At 39.1% G+C, this 24143-nt stretch overlaps 1 protein-coding gene across 2 annotated transcripts in view; it reads right to left on the bottom strand.

The window, feature by feature from the left end:
- rptor (regulatory associated protein of MTOR, complex 1) overlaps positions 1-24143 on the bottom strand; it is a 196939-nt gene that overhangs the window by 136325 nt on the left and 36471 nt on the right. For both annotated transcript variants that reach the window (XM_037689604.1, XM_037689605.1), the window contains exon 4: positions 554-712. In XM_037689604.1, the coding sequence (XP_037545532.1) occupies positions 554-712 (159 nt within the window). The remainder of the gene's footprint in view (positions 1-553; positions 713-24143) is intronic.

Genomic DNA, 24143 nt, shown 5'->3' with positions numbered 1-24143 from the left:
CCCAGTTTCCTTCTAACTCTGAAAAAAACAAGTGTCTAACAAAGTTCATTAGATTTTTGTTTTACTGAGAAAACTTGGAACGCAGTAGTTACGAAGCAGAGCTTGAGCGCGGTTTATCATTTTGAAGCCATGACGGAAAACAAAGAGGACCCAAAAATGGTGAAGAACGCAGGTCAGACAGCTCCAACGTGATGCTCCATCTGCTTTCAGCAGTTTGACTCGTTTTGTTCATTACGATTCGAAAATCCTGTTCGAATGAAATCTGTTTTATAATGCAGTTTAGAGCAAAATATTTAGTTGCTTTTTGTTTGTTTGTTTTTTAAAGACCTGGGAGATTTCATATTTTCATATATTGAAAACAAACCGGCTCTAATTTAAGAGTGCAGCTTTGAGTTTTAACCTCTGTGGAGGTGTTCACTGGCTCATCTTGTAGTTATATGTCCACTGTAGGTTTACAGCAGTGATCTGATTATTTCTCTTATTTTTAAATACATTTACATTTTCTGTGTGGCCTGCATCATGTCGACAACAATTAGGACTTTGTAGGGATTACCTTGTTAAAAACCCAGATTTCTCCGTTGACGGTGGGTCGTGGCACCCCGTGGCCGTTGTAGTGGAAGAGAACCCGCTCCTCCTTAGCGTTGCGTCTCAGCGACGTGCACAGTTTCTTCACTTCGTCCACTGTAGGGTCCAGACTCTGCTTGTAGCGAGCCTGAAACCACAGAAATAAAGACAGACAAGAATATTTCAACACAACTGACAGAAACAAGAGAACCACACACGCATTAAACGTTCATCAGCAAACTATTTTACATTAATCTGTAGCAACGGTCCGGACAAAAAAAGATAAAGTTTGACCTTGATTTGTGATCTTGACCTTGGAGCCAGGGTCATGAAAATTGCACCACACACTCTGACAAAAAATGATGCATGTGTGTATCAAGTTAAATTCTTTAAATTTCTTCTCTAAATTTTGAATCTTTGGTTTTTGTAATAATCTCAGACAACTAATCGCCTATGTTTTAATAAGTCCCAAAAAGTAAAACAAGCAGTGAAGTTAAAGCTGCTTGTAGTGGCTCATTCAGGTCACCATGGTAACCATATACACCTGTGTCTGTCGCTCTCTGGCAACACTCTTAATACAGCAGGCAGACAGAAAAAGAGCAGAAAGTAAGGTTATTTTTTTTGTGTCTGTAATGTTTTATGTAAAAAAAGCCTCATCACTTCCTGTTTTAAACAGAAAATTCAGAGCTCACATATAAAAGAAGTCAGTGGGAGTTGAGCCTGTCACGATAACAAATTTTGCTGGGCGATTGTCTCAAATTGTTGTGATAAATAATATTGTTTGAAATTTGACCATAATTAGTAATTATGGTCAAATTTAAGAAGAAATGTTAATTTGTTTTGAGTGTAGTACCTTTTTTTACCACTGGATGGCAGTATAAGACCGTTTGAATCAAAGGATGGATAGTGAGGGAGCGAGTAGCGCTTCTCTAAGAAAAATGGGAGTGAGGCCCCTTGACGTGACATGGGCTGTCTCTCCTTCCTTTTTTCGGTTCTCAAAATGGCAGACGCTCGGTGTGGTTTGAGCTCTTTAGCATAGCATTTTTACACAAAGCTTTTAATAAAAAATTTTAAATATCAGAAAACAAGTTCTCAGCTTCTTTTTGCAGAGAAAAATAACTTTTTACATGAAGACACAAGTTTCAACCGTGAATTTTGTAACTTCGACATGACGGAGGTTGTTCCCGAGTCGGCCTGTTAGCTTAGCTCGTAGCTTAGCTTCTCAGCTTAGCTGCTTTTAACGATCCAAAAACGCGATTTTGGACGATTAAAACAGATTTAAAAGAGAAAGGGAGGGGTCAGTGAAGACCGGAGTTGAGCCTTTTGTCATCCAGTGTCTTCAGTAGAAAGAGAGAGAGATGAAGAAACAATAAAGCCGATAAATGAAAATGAGGTTGCTCATTTTCATCTATCATGCGATTAATTGGTTTATCGTGACAGGCCTAATGGGAGCTTGGGTGAGCGCAATTTGTATTTAAGGGAGACTAAAAAAAAGTCTGTCCAATAACAAAGAAAGATGAATTGGGTGACAAAAGACAAAACACCTACATTTTGAAACGAGATTGCACAAATTTTGAAAAGTGTGTGACGTTGCACAGCAAGTTGATATTTCTGATGTAAAATTTTCAAAAATCATAAAACTGAAACTGCGACTGTTAAAATAAACAAAAACATCAAAATACCAGTTCATAAAAGTCCAATGTTCTTATAACGTTTTAACTTTTCAAAAATGTTTCCATCTGTCTGAGCTGTAGATCTGCTAACGGGGCTGATTTTTTTAAAACTCATTTTACACCGTTGTATTAAGGATGTTTTAATGCCTAATACACCCCCCCCCACCCCCAAAATTCTGGAAACTTCTTGCCATTTTAAAAATGATTGCTTTTTGAGATCAAGGTCGTGACTAAAATAGACCCTCAAATATCAGGACTCTGACTATAAAGCAGAAAAATAGATTTTGTTGTGGCGTTTGTGGCTTCTCTGCTGTCAGCTTTTCTTTTCGCCACCTGTTGTTTACTTCGTCTGCCTCTTCACTCATCTCCGAGGTTTCATAAGCATGAGGCTCGTATCTGTGCGTGCACGGTGTGAGCGAACCAGGAGAGACTTTGGAGTCGGAGACGGAGGATTCGTGCGTTTTTGGTGCTTCTTGGTTTTATTAAACAAAGTGCCTGCTTGTGCGAAGATGAAAGTGACACCGAGGTGCCGGCTTGTTACGCAACAGAAAAGCTCTGTTTATACGAGTCTGAATCATTATCATACTCACCGAAGCCTTTTTGTTACATAACCACGGCTTTCAACAAACAGCCTGCCTGCTGAAAAATCACAAAGGAAATTTGAAGTTTTTCTTAAACAAAGCGGCTGCAGTCGCACTTTCCCTACATATTTATAAGCAACATGGGCTACAGAGCTACTTATAGCATCTCCACTTCGTTAGCAACTTCATTGGATGTTTTCCTTTTGCGCTAATAACAGCAAAATAAACTTTTCTTTAGTTCCTTGGGTCATTCCGGGACAAAACACCAACCATCTCAGATTTTAATTCATTTTAATTTTGATGCATTTTATGGTTTATTTCAGCTGATACGAATTTTTAGAATCAAAATTGCTATTAAACAAAAAAATTATTGCCCCTCTGAAACTTTCATATGTTTAAGATAACAAGTTGGGGGGGGGGGGGGGGGGTTAATTTAAGGAAAGGTCACCTGGAGGTCAGGTGATCAACAAAAGTCAATTTCAAGGTCATAGGAACATAAACAAAACAAAAAATAAAGATGGCTTTGGAGTAGTGGTGCAAAGGTTAGAGAAGGTGGGCCTGTGATCAGAAGGTTGCCGGTTCGACTTCCTGGACTGTCAACATCAAAATAAGGGTGGAGAAGGTAAAACACCTACACCTGCCTCCACCCTCGTTTGTGCCACTCTGGGCCCTTAAGGCCCTTAACCCCCATCATCTGTGCCAAACAGGTCTCTCTTGAAAATGAGTCCTCGTGAGTCAATGAGACTTCTTGTATAAATAAAGATTAAATAAAAAAATCCTTGTTAAACTCCCTTTCCAATGACACAGTTTGTGAAAATTGACCTAGTGTTCCTGAAATAATTGGGCTTGAAGATGGTTGATTTGGGAAGGGGGGGGGGGGGGGGTATCTCTGGAACCACTGGTCCAATTGACTCGAGATTTGAGATACAGTAGTCCCTAAGTAGCGATAAGTGAAAACCTGCCAAGTAGGAATAGTAGTCCAAGTAGTGAGTCGTGGTTTATCATACTTGCAATATTCTAAACAATGTTTCTAAACTCTAAAGCTATAAAAGAGCACAGAATGTCATGATCTCAGCTCCTCTGCTCTTTGACACCTGCAAGCGCTCTTGGCCACGCCCACTTCTCAGCTCTGCACGGAGAACAGCTGATCAGCTGCAGCAGGAAGCTTATCCAGCAGTATGAGCTGCACAAGGGTGCAGGAGGAGTTCTGGGCTGGAAAAATGTGTAGCAGGTACTAAATAATTTAAAATAATTTATTTTAAATAAAAATTCCATGTTGATCGTGCGGCTCATCCATCAATCAGCCAATTGTGCCATGGCCAGTCTTACTTTGAAGAACCGCAATAGAGCGAATCCGCGATAAACGAACCGCAAAGGACTACTGTGCTGTGGAATCATAATCAACAAATATGACAAGGGTACAGGTAGGCAACAAAAAATGTGCATAACCGAGAATACGGTTGTGCAACAAGTATACACTAAAACAGGCTGTGATTTTCAAATGCTGACTTAACAAAACAGTTGCACTGTCTGCCAGTCTGCTTGCATACACTTAAAATTCAGTAAGACTACAACTTAAAATGTTCTTTCCTTTTTGAGTCACCAACTGGTCTTCCAACAGTCTCAGCCCACTGAGATACAACCCAAAACACTAAAACATGACATAAAAAGAACATTTCAAGTTGTCCAGCAACAACCTCTTGACAGAATCTGGTTGCCCACAATTTTTACAATAAACAAGGCAAAAAATCTAACGGAAAAAATGTAATTTATTAAGTATATTGCACTATATACAAAGTTTCATATGTACAAACGTTCTCAGTCAGCCATCTTGTGGACTGCTAGGAGCTCCTGAGAGGCAAAGATTGGACGGCTTTAAAAAGACCACATCAGAACACGTCACCCCCCCAACCACACACACACACCCACCCTTCATTTTTACAGAAGATGGAAATCCATGCAGGAAACGGAGAACTTTATTCCATGTCTGTTTCACTTGGTTGTCTGCTGGACAAGCTCTAGGTGAGATCTGGTTGTCCAAAGTGAATACAGTTTATATTGGACAACCAGAAATAACCCTGAAAACATCCAAATATGAACTGAAAAATATTTACTATTAATAGTTAATTTCATGGTATTCTTAATGTTTTACTACTTTGTTTAAAAACATAAAATATATAATTTTTCTGCCATACTACATAACTTGAATTAACAGTATATAATGTTCATGTTGGCATTAAAAAAGTATACTAATGGATTAAAAATTGTAATTTTAATTGTAATTGGCCCTCCCTAAAAGAAGAGTTCTTTAAATTGTTTTAAATTATATTACATACAATGTTAGACATTATTGTTTATTAATACCTACAATTAGGCCTGTCACGATAACATTCTGTTGGGCGATTGTCTCAGAAATGATTGCGATAAACAATAATATTGTTTGAAATTTCACAATAATTAGTAAATATTGTCAAATTTAAGAAGAAATGTTGGTTAATGTGTTTTGTGTGTAGTACCTTTTTAGACCACCAGGTGGCAGTATAAGACTGTTTGAACCGAAGGATGGCTAGTAAGAGAGCGAGAAGCATGTCTCTAAGAAAAATGGGAGGGAGGCTCCTTGACGTGACATGGGCTGTCTCTCTTAGGTTCTCAAAATGGCATTCACAACTTTTTACTGGATGGCACAGGTTTCAACCGTGAATTTTGGAGCTTCGACAAGACAAAAGTTTTTTCCCCGAGGTCAGCCTGTTAGCTTAGCTCGTAGCTTAGCTTCTCTGCTCAACTGCTTTTAGCGATACAAAAACGCGATTTTGGACGATTAAAACAGATTTTAAAAAGAAAAAAGAAAGGGAGGGGTCAGTAAAGAGCACCGGAGCCTTTTGTCATCCAGTGTCTTCAGCAGAAAGAGACATGAAGAAACGATAAAACCGATAAATTAAGATGAGGTTGATAATTTTCATTTATCATGCGATTAATTGATTTATTGGTTATCGCAACAACCTGCACTGCTGCTGCATTTATAAATTTTCATTTGAATCAAATGTGAATTTTCTGTATATACTATATACACTTTGGATATTTGATGATCACTTAGTTTATATTGGATGGTTTATTTCAAATCATCTCCTGTAATTCTACATTTCTAGAATCACATCTTCAGCTTCCTGTATTTGGAGGAAGACTGAAAAAAGAAATGCGGCAGAGCTAGCAGGCTAATTTAATTTGATTCGATAAAAGCATCTAAATTTCAAGAAACTTGGAGCTCATTACAGAGATATCAGGTGGTAACTGATGGGCAAACACTGTTAGTGAGTGGTGGAGGTGAAGCGGTGGATATCAGGGCTAATATTGGAAAGTGGGAAAAATTAATAATAAAGTTATGGTATAATTGAATAAAGAAAGTAATCAAGCAGGTGAGAAAACTTTTGAGTTGGTTAATTGTCTTTAGTTTTTTCATTCCCACTTCTAAAAGATGCACATTTACAGTCATGACAGCAAAGTATGATAAAGTGCCAAATTAATTAAAATTCAAGAGGAAGGCATTCAGGAAAGGTGACGAAGTTGATGACATGTAAAGATGAAGAGCCCAGATTTATATTAATTTGAAAGAAAGAAGTGACGTACTGTGAAAAATCCACACAAGAAGTTCCTTCTAGTGACTCAGACCTAAAGAGGAAGCTTTAGCCTCCTGTAGGGACAGATTCTCTCCAGAGGTTGTTTTAAACTACAGACACATCTTTCCCTTCAGACCACCACTGTAAAACACATCCATTAAAAACATCAAGGCTACAGGAAACAAACCCGTTTTAAAGATGTGTTCTGTGCCGCCTCATGATGCAGAAGGTATCATTTATCATCATGTCACTGCCTCAGAACCGGTGACCTTTTCAGCAGACTGGAAGCACTCAGGATACAATTAAATGCAGATTGTAGAGTTGTAGGATGCAGTGTGAGCCCTGATGGCTGTCAGAGATACAAGGTGATCCTTCAGTAGCAAAAAATAAAAAAAGACCATGTTTGGAATGTAAAGGAAATACCCCTGTTTAATTTCCTATAACACAAACTTGGGATTATAACCAAGGTTAAAAGAAATAACATACACAAAAACAATTTTCTCATTCAACAGCCAGGAGTGTTTCAGCTGTTTTTAAATATCAAGAAATAAAGCGGAAAGTCTATCTGGTCCTATTTTCAAGGGTCAAACAGTGCTATGAGGACTACAGTAGCAATAATAATAATAATAATAATAATGTGTTAAGTGTTGTCATCATTGTATGTTCCCATACGATGGCGAAATTGGCTCTCTGCATTTAACCCATCCACCCCCAGGTGGAGCAGTGGGCAGCTATTGAAAGTGCCCGGGGAGCAAAAGTGGATTGAGTGTCCTGCTCAGAGACACCACGAGATGTCTCTGAGCAGGACACCCTATCCCCAATTAAAGGCCTAGCGTTCCTTGAAAGAATGTATTTCACACAGCAAATTTTAAACCAAGATTCTCTTGTGATAAGATGGAATGGAGATGTAGTCATTCTGGTCAAACCATCTCTCAATCTTCATCTTCTACTAGTTATCCGTAGTTTGGTCGTTGAGGCAACAGGTCCCATAGGAAAGCCCAGACGTCCCTCTCCCCAGGGGCACTCTGCAGCTCTTCCTGGGGAAACCCAATATGTTCCCAGACCAGAAAGGATAAACAATCCCTCCAGGGAGTTCTGGGTCTGCCCACGTGGTCTTTCCCAGTGGGACGTGCCATGAAAACCTCCAAAGGGAGGCATCAGGGAGACATCCCAATGAGATGAACCTTCTTAAATGACTCCTTTCAATGCAGAGCAGCAGTGGCTCTCCTCTGAACTCCCCCACCAGATGACAGAGCTCCTCAGCCTATCACTAAGGATGAGCCTAGCCACCTAGCCTATGAATGAAGCCCATTTTGGCCACTTCTATCCTGGATTTCAAATTTTCAGTTATGATTCAGACCTCAAGACCATAAGCGAGGGTTGGAATGTAGCCAGACCTGTTGTCCAGAGGCTGACCGAAGCAAAGGTCCCATTAAAGGACGAGGCCCCAATCAGTCAATCCATCTTCCATTCCATCCTACCATCACCAGTGAACAAGTCTTGCCCAGATACCATACTTAAAATGCCTCCACCTGAGGTAAACCTTGAAATTGAAATGCACAATCCCATGCAAAAAAAGTGGGCTGTCATGCTCAGAGCATGTGTTGAGGATGACTCTCAGTAACTTTCACATGAAACTTATTTAACCCTAACTGGTGCAATGAGTTGCTTCTCATTTCTTAAACAACCATGTTGAAAGACACATCGCGTGGTCGTGGAAAAGATGTCAGTCTGCTTGAGAAGGGTCAAATCATTGGCATGCATCAAGCAGAGAAAACATCTAAGGAGATCGCAAAAACTACTAAAATCGGGTTAAGGACTGTCCAACGCATTATTAAAAATTGGAAGGATAGTGGAAACCCATCGTCTTCGAGGAAAAAATGTGGTCAGAAAAAAATGTGGCCTACTGTACAAGCCTGTGGGGGCAGTGCTATGATCTTGGGTTGCTGCAGTTGGTCAGCCCTAGGTTAATCAACAGTATGTGCTCAAAGAATGAGGTCAGCTGACTACCTGAATATACTGAATGACCAGGTTATTCCATCAATGAATTTTTTCCAAGGCCATGGTCTTGAGCCGGAAAAGGGTAGAGTGCCCTCTCCAGGTCGGGGAGGAGGTCCTGTCCCAAGTGGAGGAGTTTAAGTATCTTGGGGTCTTGTTCACAAATGAGGGGAAAATGGAGTGAGAGATTGATAGGCGGATAGTTGCGGCATCTGCAGTGAAGCGGGCACTGTACCGGTCTGTCATGGTGAAGAGAGAGCTGAGTCAAAAGGCGAAGCTCTTAATTTACCGGTCGATCTACATTCCTACCCTCATCTATGGTCGGTCGGTCGGTCGGACGGATTTTTTCTTTCCTGATGGCATGGGCATATTCCAAGATGACAATGCCAGGACTCATCAGGCTTGAAATGTAAAAAAGAGTGGTTCTGGTAGCATGAGACACCATTTACACACATGGCTTGGCCACCACAGAGTCCAGACCTTAACCCCATTGAGAATCTTTAGGATGTGTTGGAGAAGGCTTTGCGTAGTGGACAGAATCTGCCATAAACAATGTAAGATCTTGGTGAAAAATGAATGCAACACTGGATGGAAATAGATCTTGTGACATTGCAGAAGCTTATCAAAACAATGCCACAGCGAATGCATGATGTAATCAATGCCAAAGGCGGTCCCAAGAAATATTAATGACCTTTTTTTTTTGGTGGCAACTTATTTTTTGGCCAGGCAGTGTATATACGTGTATGGGCTGAGTGACCTCTTTTATAGGGTTAACCACTACCACGTTATTTTGAATTAAGAGCCATAATCTAGTATTATCCGTGTAAAATTCACTTACGTAAAAAGATCTTGAAAATAATCAGTCAATGTCATTTTTATGTAATTTTTTTTCCCTTGCTGAATTGATGGAATTCACCCACCCATCCATCCATCCATCATCTTTACCTGCTTCTTCATTTTCAAAATGGGTAACATCTAATATGTAAATTACCTTACGTCATATGTGTATATATTTTTGCATAAAACTGGATCCATTTAAATTATCAAATACATTGGCAACGTTGCCTTTAGACCTAAAAGTGTTGATTTTTTTGTTCTAATGCCCATATTCATGCAACTGGTGTAACTGTTTTGCACATCAACTTGTATGGAAAAGAATAACATGTTGCTTCTTTTGAATAATTGTCTTTTGTTATAGATGAATGGGTAGGGACTGTGAGGTCCTGGTTTGAAAGTTCTTATGTTACTTTTGGTATCAGTATTTTGAGATGGAAGCTGAAACTGTGCCCCATGGACCCCCACTTCACAACACTCTCTCCAATATCTGCTGCAGTTTGTGGAAAAAATCAAGTATAAAAGTGTTTCAGAATGCCGCACCACGAATGGTAATGTTTCAGATACACATTTGATCAAGATTTTATAACCCAAGATGATCTCATTTCCAAAGAAAAGCTTTCAACATCAATTAGGCTTGAGATAATCATATTTCTCCACCCTCAGTCAACAAAACCTGATTAAAGCATGAAATATTTATAAGAAAATATAGCTCTTTGCAAATCTTCCACCTAATCAGATTTAATCTAGGTTTCAAAAAGATTCCACGCCGAATCCTTTGTTGCCTTTGGATTTAATATAGACCAATATAAGCCTGACTCTAAATCAAAAACAGTGAAATTGTAAAAAATTAAAGTCCTCAAACAAAACATTAGCTTTTCTCGGTTCACATAGAAAAACATCTTCTACTGGTAAACTGATTGCGATTCATGAAAATATTCAAAGTTTAAATTTGACAAAACAATCTTCAGTTTTCTCACTTCTACTTGTGACTTGGCTGCTTCCAATGACATAAGACATTGACTAAACCAATATTCATCAGGGTGAGATGAATCAGTGAGTTACAGGAAAACGTAAAAAGAGTACCGCATATGGCACATTATACTCATGTCGACAAACCATTATTCAGAAATACAGCATCTATAGCAGTGGAATGATTATCCATCCATCCATCTATTATCTTCCGCTTGTTCCGAAGTCAGGTTGTGGGGGCAGCAGCTTGAGCAGGGAGGCCCAGACATCTCTTTCCACAGCCACCTCTTCCAGCTCTTCTGGGAGGACTCCAAGGCGTTCCCAGGCCAACCGAGAGACAGTCTCTCCAGCGTGTCCAGGGTCTTCCCCGGGGTCTCCTCCCAGTTGGACATGCCCAAAGCACCTCCCTAGGGAGGCACCCAGGAGGCATCCTTACCAGATGACCAAACCAACTCAACTGACTCCTCTGGAGAGCAGCAGTTCTACTCAGAGTCTCTCCTAGACAACTGAACTTCTCATCCTATCTCTAAGGGAGAGTCCAGCTACCCTGTGGAGGAAACTCATTTCAACCGCCTGTATCCACAATCTCATTCTTTCTGTCACTACCCAGAGCTCATGACCATAGGTAGTAGACTGACCGGCAAACCGAGAGCTTGGCCTTACAGCTCAGCTCCCTCTTCATCACAACAGAAATGGACAGATTAACGCCAAGCAATAAGAATTTTAGGCAACGCATTTTTATCATAAATTGGGATTCCATCCAGAATCGTGCAAGACACATTTGCAGGCTGTTGTTTTTTGCGTTTAACCGTAGTTTTGTGACCACACTGCAGATGCAGCATTTCTCACATTTCCAACACAAAACATCCATCCCCAATGTGGTACCTGAGATTTGTGTGTGACCGCGGCAGATCACCCCTGATGTTTTGTATGGCCAAGCCGCATAAGGAATTATTACAAATCCACTGAATGATTAAAATTCAGTTGTATGAAGTTGCGTGAAATAAATCTGCTTCAATAAATTATTTTTGAGCAAATGAGCAGTTATGGTCTGAAAAAGGAAAAACCTTGATTACAACTTTTGACCTTGATTTGTGACCTTGGCACTGAAGCTGTGATGAAAAAAACATACATGTGGTGGTAAAAATGTACACCAGGTTATGTTCAATTATCTTGAGCGGATCAGAAACTAAGGTCCTGACCATCAAAGATCTTGAATGACCTTAATGTGTGAACTTGATACTAGGGTACTGAAAAGATTATGCAACAAGCCATCTAGATGTTGTACAAATTTGAATAAAGTTTTGTTAAATTGTCTAGGGCAGACAAGATGTTATGGACAAGCAAAGACCTTGTTTAATTTGGACCATAGTTTGTAACCTAGACCTTCAAGGTGTAACAAGCTTCATTAAATTATCTTGAGTGGATCAGAAGTTAAGACCCAGACAAGAAAACGTTTACATACGTATAGAGACCATACCATCATTTGTCTGTCTCTCAACAGGCGTAAAAGAAGAAGAACAAGAACAAGAAGGGCAACATATTCAGGTGATTTCTATAAAACAGAGCTCTAAAAAGTGATCTGGAATGAGTTCAAGCTGAAATAAATGAACACTTATTCTATTTTATCTGAGAACGTAGAGCCAAGTTGAACGAATGGCAGTGATAGTCATTCCACTGGTGACAGCAGTCCTGCTGAGTCCAGTGTGTCCGGGCTGACTCGGTTCACAGCAGGTCTCATGGAGCAGAGGGAGCGATGACACATCACAGCTCCATCCTGCCAGCAAACGCCTCCTGTCAAGATTACAGCCTCTGCAAATCCCTTCCTCACATTCAAATCCATTTCTACTGAAGTTCAGAGCACATGCTGGCTCTAATGAAAAAATAAAGAAAACTTCTCGAAATTATTTCTAAGGTTTTATAAAACTGAGCAAACTGACACCATATCACTAAATACTTGTTAGAGATTTCCTGTGTTCTTGTTTTTGAAACAAGTTGGATGCTGGAAGAGAGCAGCAGGAGTCCCAACAGTTCTGCTGCAGCTGACTAAGTGACATGAGTTACGTAACCAGCAGAAGGTCCGAACGCAACAAACACTGTAGGGCTGTACGTCCAGGAGGGCGTGATCATCTCAAATGCACAGTACTCGTCTGAGACGCATAAACAAACTGGTTCTGATATTAACACGAGAGCTTATAATGTCTCCACCATCTGTACGAAACCAGAGCTGAAACATCAATTAGGCCATACTGTCTTTTTCTGGAAAACTTTGATTACTTCTTCTAATACTTACACAGATATCTTATTGCATCCAATCAAACACTGATCTGTTCTTTTTTATATTTTGGTCCATGCATCTCTGCCTCATCATTCTGTGTTCAAATGTATCCAAAACAGAGATACGAGATATTTAATGTGGTTTGATTTAAGAAAACAAAACACGTCATAACTGAAACCTAAACTGGTGTTTGGCGTGACAGATTGAGTTTTAGATTAAAGGTGCCTCATTACGAGTATTAAATTAAAAAAATCTGTGAATGTGGTGAGAACACTGTACAGGTGTGATAGAAAAGGGACAGAGAGACCCTTAAAGCTCCAGTCCAATTAAAATCCGACTACGGTAAGCACATTTTTAATTATATTTTAGCTTAAAGACAGCTAAAAGTGATGAAATGCAAAATGCTCAGAGTATCATTTTGTTGAGAAATGCTCCTTCATTTTAAAGGATGCTAATGCGTTAGCACTGAACCACACATTACTACTCTGTTGGTTTATTTTCATTATTGTTTTTCTATATCTGGAAACAAAAGACAACATGCAGCTCAGTCAAGAATAGAGTGCTTCTACTTTTGGTAACAGTTCATTGGTACAAGAAAGTCAAATTAGGAAAAGGGTAATTGTCATATTTCCTACATAAAACACTGAAGACATTTAAAAAAAATAAAGCAACAATCAGCATATACTGCTGCTCACACTTAAAAAAATAATTTAATATGACTTGAATATAGTTTTCACACAGCTAGTGTTTATCTGAGGCTTTCTTTTTAGTCAGTTTCCGCCTGATTATCGTGCTGCCTCTTTCTCTTTGTGCACTCCAAAAAAAGGCGGGAATAACCACGGCAACCAGTGACTCAGCAGAATCTGAATTAATGGCTTTTATATTACACAGCAAGCTTTTGGTCTTTATATTTTACCATGATGGCCGCTCCCACTGATCTTGTTACATTTCAGATTCTCTTTCGGAAACCTCAAATAAAAAAATGAGTCAGTGTCCACAAAACAACTTACCTGTGTGTTAAAATGTTATTAACCCACCATAGAATAAAACATAATTTAGGGGAAAAAAACTTGGGTTATACAAAAAATAAATAAGCAGAAATCATAAAAATAAAAATGGGGCTGGAAAAAAAAAATAAAGTGGATTTTATCTTTAGCAGCTAAGCAGCAATAGCATGCATCTGGAAATTCTACAGTATGTTAATGAACCATTTTATTATTGCCTCATCTGTTTACAATCTATATTTGAAGTGGATAGAGTTTCTTGTAGAAATAAGTAACATAGCTGTTAAAAGTTAGTTCTTAAAGAAAATATGTCATATTGTTACTTATGTAGATTGGAAACCATGAATCTTTCATCTCGATCCATTCCTACAGCAAAAACCGTACAGAGAAATGAAGCAGCAAGTTTAGCAAAGAGATATTAGTATTGATCATAAACCCAAACTGTAGACATATTATAGTCATTTGTGCTGCAGTGCATAAAAACATCCTTCCTCTTTAACCACTCTGAGGAAAATGAAAATCTCTGAACAGCCACTTCGCCCTTGTTTCCCTAAATAACAAACAGAATCATGTTTTTCTTTGCCACAACTGAAGAACAATAATAATAAATAAAAAAACATTATTTCCTGTTGCTAACAGATGACATAATTTATAATTTATATTTATATAATTTAAATAAGCCACCAAACAGATTTTATTAAAACATCCAGGAAATGAGGATTGGCTGTACCTTTGATTAACCTCTTAAAGCTATGCTAATTCAAGATGGCTGCTACAGTCAACTAACTTTAGAGAACACAAAATTGGCTACAGACATAGCTACATCAAGTTGTTTTCAAGGTTTAAGCCAACTGCCCAGCTTCAACGCTGCATCCATCCATCCATCCTTTTTACCCTTCTTTTCCTGTCTGGGTCATGGAGAGCTGGTATCCATCTCCAGCCGTCGCTGTGCAAAAGGGAGGGGACACCTTGGACATTAAGGATGCACATTACCGGCATGGTATCAGTATCGGCCAATATTAGCATTAAAGTTAAATTTCCATTGGCCATTCCATCAAAATAACTCAACGATATAAAAGACGCTGTTTTTGTATGACAACCCAGTGACAAGGATGGCTGCAGCAGCAGCACAACGTGATGACGTCACGAGCGCCTACCTGATCTCACAGCGGAGAGGAAAATTCAAATTGTTGGTGGTGTGGAAGTTTTCTTTTTCGTTGGTGAGGATGTCGGATTCCGAAGATTTTTGGACTACGTTGAGCCTCGCTACATCGTCCCCAGTCAGAGATATTTTTCCGACGTAGCCTTACCTGAGTTACAAGCCGTCATTTCCGATGTCATTGAGAAGCTAACAGCCGATATCACTTGGGTGAGTTTTACCACAAACATTTGGACGTCGTGTTAGCCTCGTTAGCATGATTAGTCTTACGGCACAATGGATAGACAAAAACTTTTAACTTAAAAAGGCTGTCCTTCATGCACAGGAGTGCAGAGGATCCAACACTGCAGCTATAGGAACCTGGAACAATCCTCCACAAGTGAGACAGCATCACAGGTGACTAATGCTAATAAATAATATTTAACACATTTCATTTAATATAACTTAAAGTGCTGCATATGGCTGTTACTGATTATACATCACCAGCTCTTACAGCTGTTACACAATTTTTGTAGCAAATAAGCCTAAATAAGAGAGAGGGCTATGTTCTGACAAAGGAAAGTAGATAAAATAATGGTATCGGTTAACGGCCAAATAAGTTTTAACATATCGGCATATTGGATATCGGCCAAAAATCTAATATCGTGCATCCCTACTGGACATGTCTCCAGTCCATCACAGAGACACATAGAGACAAACTCTTACCCACATTTAGGGACAATTTAAAGTCATTTCATACTACAACCAAAGCTAGTCGGCTCGTGGTCACAAGGTTGCGGGACATTAGTTTTTGCGCACACCTCTCATAGTCCATGAGACGCATGGCGCAGAGCTCCTAGGAAAACCCTCTTGCTGCAGTATACGTATGGCACAGGTTTCTGCCTGCCAGGGTCTTCATTCTGTCCCTGCATTTACCATTTGGTCACAAATATGTCATGAAGAGAGCACCACACTTTCAGACTGCCTGGGCTAACTGCTCCTCAAAGCTCTCCGTGTTGCTCGACACACAACAGCTTCTGGAAGCAGAGTGGTTGAAGCAAAATGACGACGTTGCTGTCTGAGCGCTTTTCCACATAAACATGGCCAAAAACTTCTGACCAATCATACAACGCTTTGTCCAGAAGCATGCTCAATAATCCAGGCAGAAAAATCTAACAAGGTTAAGTCAGGTCATCTGGATGGATTCTTCGTTGAACACACAACTGACAACACTTTGCACATACTCCAGTGAGAAAAGTTTGGCCCAGGTCTTTTGTTGAAAAGGGGAGGACGAGGCTGAGACAAGAACAAGATGAACTGATATTCTTCACACAACTATGTCAATGAGTGCCGATTTCTCAGCTTCGGTGGAAGCAGAGGAACCAACAACCCTAATATTTGGTTTGTAGGAGCAAACCGGAGTACCTATAGAAAACTGACATGCACGGGGAGAACATACAATCTATTCCCATAAAGGATGGGAGGCCATCCTGTGACCTTCTCAATGAGAGGCATTAACGTTAACCACTGCACCGCCGTGCCACCCAGCTACAACTGCCAACATAAAAAGATCTAAAACTGTGGCTTGAAAGGTGGCGAGCGATATGCATTCCTCCAAGGAACACTGGGCCTCAAACATATATTCATATTAGAGTTAGTGTCACAAACAAGGGCTACAAAGTAAAGGTGCAAAACAAAAAAGGCTGAGAACAAAAAAACTAAACGTGTTCTTGCTTTGTCACCACAGGAATATATCTGCACATGCTCAGTAAGTCAGATTTGAGTAAAAATCTGTTCAGTGAGTAATATACGAGTTGATGTGCGTAAGTCTGTATTTAAAATAAATAAAAAAACAAGATGTAAGCATGCTGATGTTAGGTGATTAATGAACAAGCTGCACCTGCTTGTATTTGTATATTTTCAGACATCATGGGATCAAAACCTATTGAGCCTGCAGAAAAATGACCTTCTTCCACTGCGTGTGAGAGAATACGTGCTCCTACCACCCACATCTCGTCCTGCTCCCCCAGGTTAGTTCAAAACCGGGGAAACTGACAGTATTTTCCATTTAATTTGCAAAAATTCAGGGAGGCATTTGCTACTGAAAATATCTTCTACGTCATCGACTCCTGTAGCCTTTTTGGTTGCGCACTCTTCATTTTAGCAATGACTGGCAACCGTTGCCATCGAGATGGTAAATGGTTGCACAAGTGGCTTCAATATTATTGCATTTAACGTAATCGAGAGGTCCAAAAGTCTTTGCTCGATTGTCAGGAAGTAGAGGAGATGAAGAAGCCTAAAAGCAATCAGGGGAAATTCCTGACAGTACTCAGGAAGTCTTTATTTCCCCACAGATGAAAGAATGAAGCAATAACCAGAGAGGTTGCATTAGAAATCCATTTAATGTAACATAATGTGCATTTGTCTAATAATTCTCAACCGTGTCTCTGAATGTTTCCATAAGTTCATATGAACTGACTCAGATGAACCTCAGTGATAAAATAAAATCCTTTCGGTAGAGATGCAGCGGAAAATCAGCTTGCCACCGGATCTGGACAGATTTAGACATGACCGGCCTTCATGCTCAAAAATCTGACCTTTTAATGGTCAGTGAATGCACCACAGGCCATGCTGGCAACAGCTTGTCTCCATGTAAAGATGGGCTACAATGGATAAAAATACTTGAAGTTAACTGTCTGTTCTTTCTGAAGGATGTTTTAAAACAAACTTAAAGCAGCACAAACAGATCTGCTAGAGCCTGCTGCTAGGTAGCAATGCTAGCCGTGGTGCAGACGCAAATAATAGATGTCAAAGACGGTTAAAATGTCAGAACTGAAATCATTTTGCCTGTTTCACAATCCTAGCTCTGACAAAGTTCTCACATTGTGTCAAATAAATTTTCAAAAACACCTTTTCAAACAGTTGTTTTTGGTCCATGTTTCTGTGAAGCATCCCATCTCCTTTGAACAACAGCCTGTAAAGGTCCAGGACCTGAGGAGACCTGATGATGGAGGTTTTGGAGGGAATGTCTCATTCTGGTCAGATGGAGGACTCTGGACGATCAACAGTCCTGGTTCTTCTTTACTGGATGAGAGCATCTGTTGTTCTGAAACATGTAGATACCTTCTACATGGGTTGAGCCTTTTCAGACATGTAAGCTGCAGATAACGGAGGCACTAATGCACCCCTATACCATCAGAGAGGCAGGTTTTTCAAATGTGAGCTCATACCAGGCTGGTTGGTCGCTCTCCTCTTCAGTATGAAAGACGTGGCATTCAGGTTTTCCTAACAGAAGTCAGATTTGGATCCATCTGACCTCAGAAAAGTTCTGGTCCATTTGAAATGAGCTCCGGTCCAGAGAAGATGGCAGCAGTTATGGATGATGTTCAGATATGACCTTCTTTGCCTGATAAGAGTTTTAAGCAGCTTTTGTGGATGAACTGTGTGTACAGACATTAGCTTTGTTTAAATGCGCAAAATTCTTTGACCGGATTGAAATGTTTTCAGATTAAATAATCCAAATGTATCGTTTACATGAGTACAATCCGTTCACGACGAGCGTTTACATGCAGCGAGGCTTTTATTCTGAACAGAAGTACTGACATGCGCAGAGTGGTAAACTCTCCTTAAAAAAAGGTTTCTACAGATTATTCTAATCTGGTGATGATATTATGAAGTGGAGATGATGGAGCACTTTTCTTGTTGAGGGACTTTATTCTGAAATTGTTCCACTATATTTAGACAGTTTTCCTCAGACGGGTGAACCTCTGCCCATCTTTACTTCTGAGAGATTCAGTCTCTTTAAAAAGCTCTTTTACACCCAGTCCTCTTACTGACCTGTTGTCAATTAACTTAATTAGTTGTAAACTGCTCCTCCAGCTGTTTTGTCTATATGCAACTTACTTCTTGACCTTTTTTAATTGTTGACGCAATAAAATTATAATTTTACACAACATTTTCCCTCAAAATGGTACAATTTCTCAGTTTTAACATTTGTGATGCTCATTTTGTTCCGTGATGAATAAAAATGTGGGTTTGACAGATTGTCAAATTATTGCATTCTGTTTTTATTTACATTTTACAAAATATCCCACCATTTTTGGACGGGGTAGCGGTGTAAATCTAAAAGGATGGCTTCTAAATGACCTCCTTAAGTAATAAAATATTAACATTTGTTCTGCAGGGCTGCCTGTTCCTCAAAGGTGCAGGTGATGGGAAGTGTCACAACAGATGAAAAAGCACCAGCACACATTGTGGTGCTCCAGTTTGTCTTTTAATAAAACGGTATTAGCCAAATATTTGGGAGTGGGTCAAAAAAGGACGTAAAATGAACTGGACACAAAGAAAGTGACGCTGGTAGACATGAGAGAAGGACAAGGTTAAAAAATGAAAGGATGGTGAAAGGAAATGTATGAAAATAATCATCCTTCAACATCCTGAGAGAGGAAGCTGAGAGTCTACAAGGACGAGGTGATGCATTTAAACGAGAAGCGGAGACTAAAGCAGGAAGGAGGCGGGACTGGATTAGATAAAAAAAAGCTCGGCAGATGGAAATACTAAATGAATGCTGAATATACTACTGAATTATAATCAAGAACATCACAAACTATAACCATTTTTAATCATGTCCATTAATGATAATGATGTAAATTAATAAAATCAAATACAGTCTGTAAAATAAGCAGTTTCTTCATCAATAAAAAAATGCCTTAAGCTAGAGGTGGGCGATGTATCAATTTTACCGGATTGTGAGTTTTCCCTTGTGAGACATAAAAAATGACTAGATCCCAAATAGAGTGCACATTTAACATCTAATCCACAAGGACTTTAGCTTTTCCCAGGTGCTTTTAACGGATCGCCGCTTCCCTTATCCCAAAAACAAAAGCGGAAGTTCAGCTCCATCAGAAATGTTGTGCGGACTTTTAATATTTTCAACCTCGATGTTTGAGTTTTCAGGTAGTGTATTGATAATTTTTAATTTCATCTAAAGTGTAACGCTAGCTTTAAGCTACAGTTTTGCTGAGTTTAGCTTTTAAGATACTGTCTTGCTAATTTAAGCTTTTGGTAATGGTTTGGTGCATTTAGCTTTTAGTTATGGATTTGCTATATTTAGCTTTTAGCTACTGTGTTGCAAATTTTAGATCTTACTTATAATTTGGTTAAATTTATCTTTTAGCTAATGTGTTTCTATTTTGATATATTAGGTATGATCATCCCAAGTTTAAACGTTAAAGACAATTTTATTCATTTTAGTTGTTAGCTATTCTTAAACAATTTTAGCTTAAAGGAATGGCTTTACTTTAGCTATGGTGTTGCTTTGTTACCTTTTGCTATGGTTTGGCAATTTTTTTATCTTTGGAATTTAGTTTATTTATCTTTTAAATATGGGCTAATTTTAACCTTTATTACTGGTTTAATGTTTAGCTTTTAGTTGTGGATTTACTATATTTATCTTTTAGCTACTGTTTTGATCATTTTAGATTTTACAATTTAGCAACAATTTAGCTATATTCAACTTTTAGCCAATGTGTTTCTATTTTTATTTTTTGGCTACAATTTTGCTTATTTTAAATGTTATCTAAATTTTTTATCCATTTTAACTGTTAGCTATTGTTTAAACAATTTATGTTTATGCTACTGTTTTCCGATATTTAGCTTTTTATGATTTTGCTCATTTTTACCTTTTATGTCTGGCTCAGCTATTTAAATTTTTGGTTTTAGTTTAGTTATTTTAGCATTTAGGTACAATTTTGCTAAATTTAGCTTTTAGCAACAATTTAGGCAATTTTAGCTGTTAGCAACATTTTTGCTCATGTTAGCTTTAGTTAGTTTTGCTCATTTAAAATTGTAATTACTTTACTCGTTTGAATTTTTAGCTTTTCCTCAATTTAACCCTTAGCTACTGATTTTTAGTCAGTAGGTACCATTGTGGCAATTTTAGCTTCTGTTGTGTTTGTTTTAACTATAACAATTCAGTAAGCAACTCGATCTTTAACAAATTTTAGTAAATTCATCAGCATTCACACTGCATTTGTATAAAACATATGTTTGCTCTTGTTCTACTTAAACCAATGTTTCCGGTGAGAGGACCTCCGGTAGTTTCTTTCCATTGTTCTCTGAAGCATCAACAGTATAAAATGAAATGTTTAAAAACAGCTGCTCTTACAATAAATAAAAAAAGCCATAATCAGCGGTAAAAGGCAAAAGGAAAAGTCCTCCGACAATAATCCCGTGACCTTGCAGCATCCTGAAAAACACCACCACAAAGATGACGTGAAGAGATTATTACTGAATAGTCTGAAGGGGAATTGGGAGATTTTTTTTATTTTTTCATGAAACTCGAGTTTTTCGACCATTTCTGCAGCTTCATGTGAAACAACAAGGTCATCCTCAGCACTGAGGGAGAGCTGGTGTCAAACTCCAACCTAATTAAGAAGTTGACCGAGTCGGTAAATGCTCCAGATCAATCTTGCAACGTGGCCGCGGCGTTCCTAACGGTGAGTCTGCTTAATACAGAGATAAGCTTCCTGTGTTGACAGACAGAGCCACTATCCGTCTTCATTAAACTCACCGTGCTCGTGGAATGGCAGTAATGAATGGCTTTCTGGGTCCCCACCCGTATTCTTTTTCTGCTCGCATTCCTGTGAATCTGACGATCGAGATCCTCTCAGTATCGGTAGATTCAACCTGATCCGACACATGATCAGATCCGGCTTTTCTCAACCTTAAATAAAAAAATAAATAAAGCTGCCTGACGTTTCATAATTTCAAACCCTGTGTGGGTTCAAAGGCCATTCTATGTCTTACATGCTTTATTTACCATGTTATTTACTCACCGACACTAAAAAAAAAAAACAAATGAAGGAAAGTGATGAATATTAAATAACAATATGTGGCATGTGAATGTTTGAAAGTCATTTTATTGTTCTATTTGTAATTATTTACCGTATTTTTCAGCCTATAAGTCACGTTTTTTTGCCTAATTTGCATGCCCTGCAACTTATAGGCCGAAGCAACGTATTTATGTATTTCTTCCCATATTGAAAAACCAATTTTTGGCTGAGATGTGACCGTTTTCACTCATTTTGACTGAAAATATTGAACACTACCATTTTCAGTTCACTAGATGGCATGCCGTTGTGTCATGTAATAGGTACAAGTGAACACTACCATTTTCAGTTTGCTAGATTATAACTCTAGTAGTATGGCATGCCGTTGTGTCATGTAATAGGTACAAGTGACTATTAATGACACAATCGGCTTGCCATACCAACCCACCTTCATCTCGCTCCGGAACTCCTGGAGCAACCGTCAAATCAGCTTCATTTCGCTGCACCGCCCCGGTGAAATGCAGCTAATGTGACCACTGAAGTGCATTTATTAAGTAAAAGTTTAAATGAGACACATCTTTTCTATAACGCCGAGCAAAGAAATAATTGTTTTAGGTGCTTATCTTGTTAAATTCTTGTTAAAAGTCCTCCCGTGCACGCTCAATTTGGCAGCCAATTGATTTTTGGCACACCGGCCCACATTTCTGGGTTGTCAGCGGTGACGCATAATAGATGCGACTTATAAGGCGAAGCGACATATTGATGTTTTTTACATTTTATTAGACATATTAGTGGTGCGAGTTTTAAGGTGGAAAGTTCGGTAATGTACTAATACTAAAAGTCATAGAACGCTATTACAGATTAAGCTGCAGATCGTTTTGTTAATGTTTTTATTAAAATTTCTGGAAAGTTGTTAAACCCAAAACTGAAAAAATACCAATGAGATACATGTTAAAGATCGCGCACGGACACCCTTAATTATTGAGCTTTATACATGTATTTTCTGATTAACTGAGAGGTCCTACACTAAGACACTTGATTCAAGCTGGACTTTGTTTGACCACACGTCTTTACAACATGGCCGAGGTCGAGTCTGGATTCTCGTTTCCACTCATTTCTGTCGTTACAGCTGTGAGAGTAATTTGACCTCTGGGAGCCAACAGAGGTCCATTTGGATAAAATATAACTATTCAGCCTTTTCTATAATTACATAATTAAAAAGTGAAACTGAAAAATACTTAAATGTTAATGAAATTGCCTCAGATGATGATATATCAATTAAAGTGTTGAGTCGTTTTGGAAAAGCAGGTCCTTTCTGAAAAGAATTGCGTTTTAGTGGCGGTGCTTCTAGTTTTTAATGCCTCGAACTCCTGAAGGTTTCTGCTGTCACAGGTCAGAGAAACCTGGGCCTTGTCAGGATTGTGATACACGGTGAAATATATCCAGTAGCACATGCACTATCCTGTCGCCACACTCGCATGCTCATTACCAGGTGAAATGACTCTGGTCACATTTCCACTCTCTGCGTGTGGAACTAACTCTAAGTTTGTGACAAGTATTTAAAGCCAGATGATGAATATATTTATATTGCTTAAGAAAAGTGTGATGGATCACGGCAGCTGTGTGTGACATGTGGTGATACAGAAACAGACATCTTTGGATATTTTATAAAAGTCAGAAAATAAGTTTGACGCCGATATGAATTCAGTAAAACAACTCTGGTGCTGCTGTTTTTCACAGAATAAAAGTATTTTCACCAGTTTGAAGTAAAGGAAAACAAGAATACTGCGTGCGGCACTTTATACACTTGTTGACAAACTACCGTATTTTTCGGACTATAAGGCGCACCGGATTATAAGGCTCACCGTCGATTTTCACTCACCATCTGTCACTCGTCGACAGATCCTTTTGTGTCTCCATCAATGATTTTAATTCCGCAGAGGCAGAGCTTAAATGGGGGGTTCCGCAGGGGTCCGTCCTGGGTCCCCTCCTATTCTCTTTATACCTGCTGCCGCTTGGTGCTATTTTCCGGAAACACAACATGCCCTTCCACTTCTATGCCGATGACTGTCAAATATACTTCCCCCTAAGACACAATGGCACATGTTCTATTCAACCTCTGCTCAACTGCCTGGCTGACATCAGGGACTGAATGGCTTTAAACTTCTTAAGTTTCAATGAAAAGAAGTCTGAAATCATGTTGTTCCCTCCCAACGACACGATTACAAACCACTGCATAGAATTTTCCGCTCTAACCCTGTCAGAAAAACAAAGAGTCACTAATCTGGGCGTGATAATGGACCCTTCCCTGAAGCTTAACAATCATGTAAACATGATTGTTAAATCATGCTTCTTCCAATTGAGGCGGCTGTCTAAACTGAAGCCCATATTATCCAAAAAGAACCTGGAGACAGTAATACATGCATTCATTACATCTAGGCTTGATTACTGCAATTCGCTCTTGTTTGGTATCAGTCAGACCTCTATAGCACGACTACAACTGGTCCAGAATGCAGCAGCCCGATTTTTAACCAGTACAGGCAAAAGAGAGCACATTACACCAGTTTTGGCCTCGCTGCACTGGTTACCGGTTCACTTTCGAATCCAGTTCAAAATACTCATGTATGTCTACAAATCACTGAACAGTGTCGCCCCCC

The sequence above is a fragment of the Nematolebias whitei genome, chromosome 16, assembly GCF_014905685.2.
Source record: "Nematolebias whitei isolate Nwh7 chromosome 16, NemWhi1, whole genome shotgun sequence".
In the NCBI taxonomy this organism is placed as follows: Eukaryota; Metazoa; Chordata; class Actinopteri; order Cyprinodontiformes; family Rivulidae; genus Nematolebias; species Nematolebias whitei.
The sequence above is the reverse complement of the archived record's forward strand: the minus strand, read 5'-3'. Positions and strand labels throughout refer to the sequence as shown.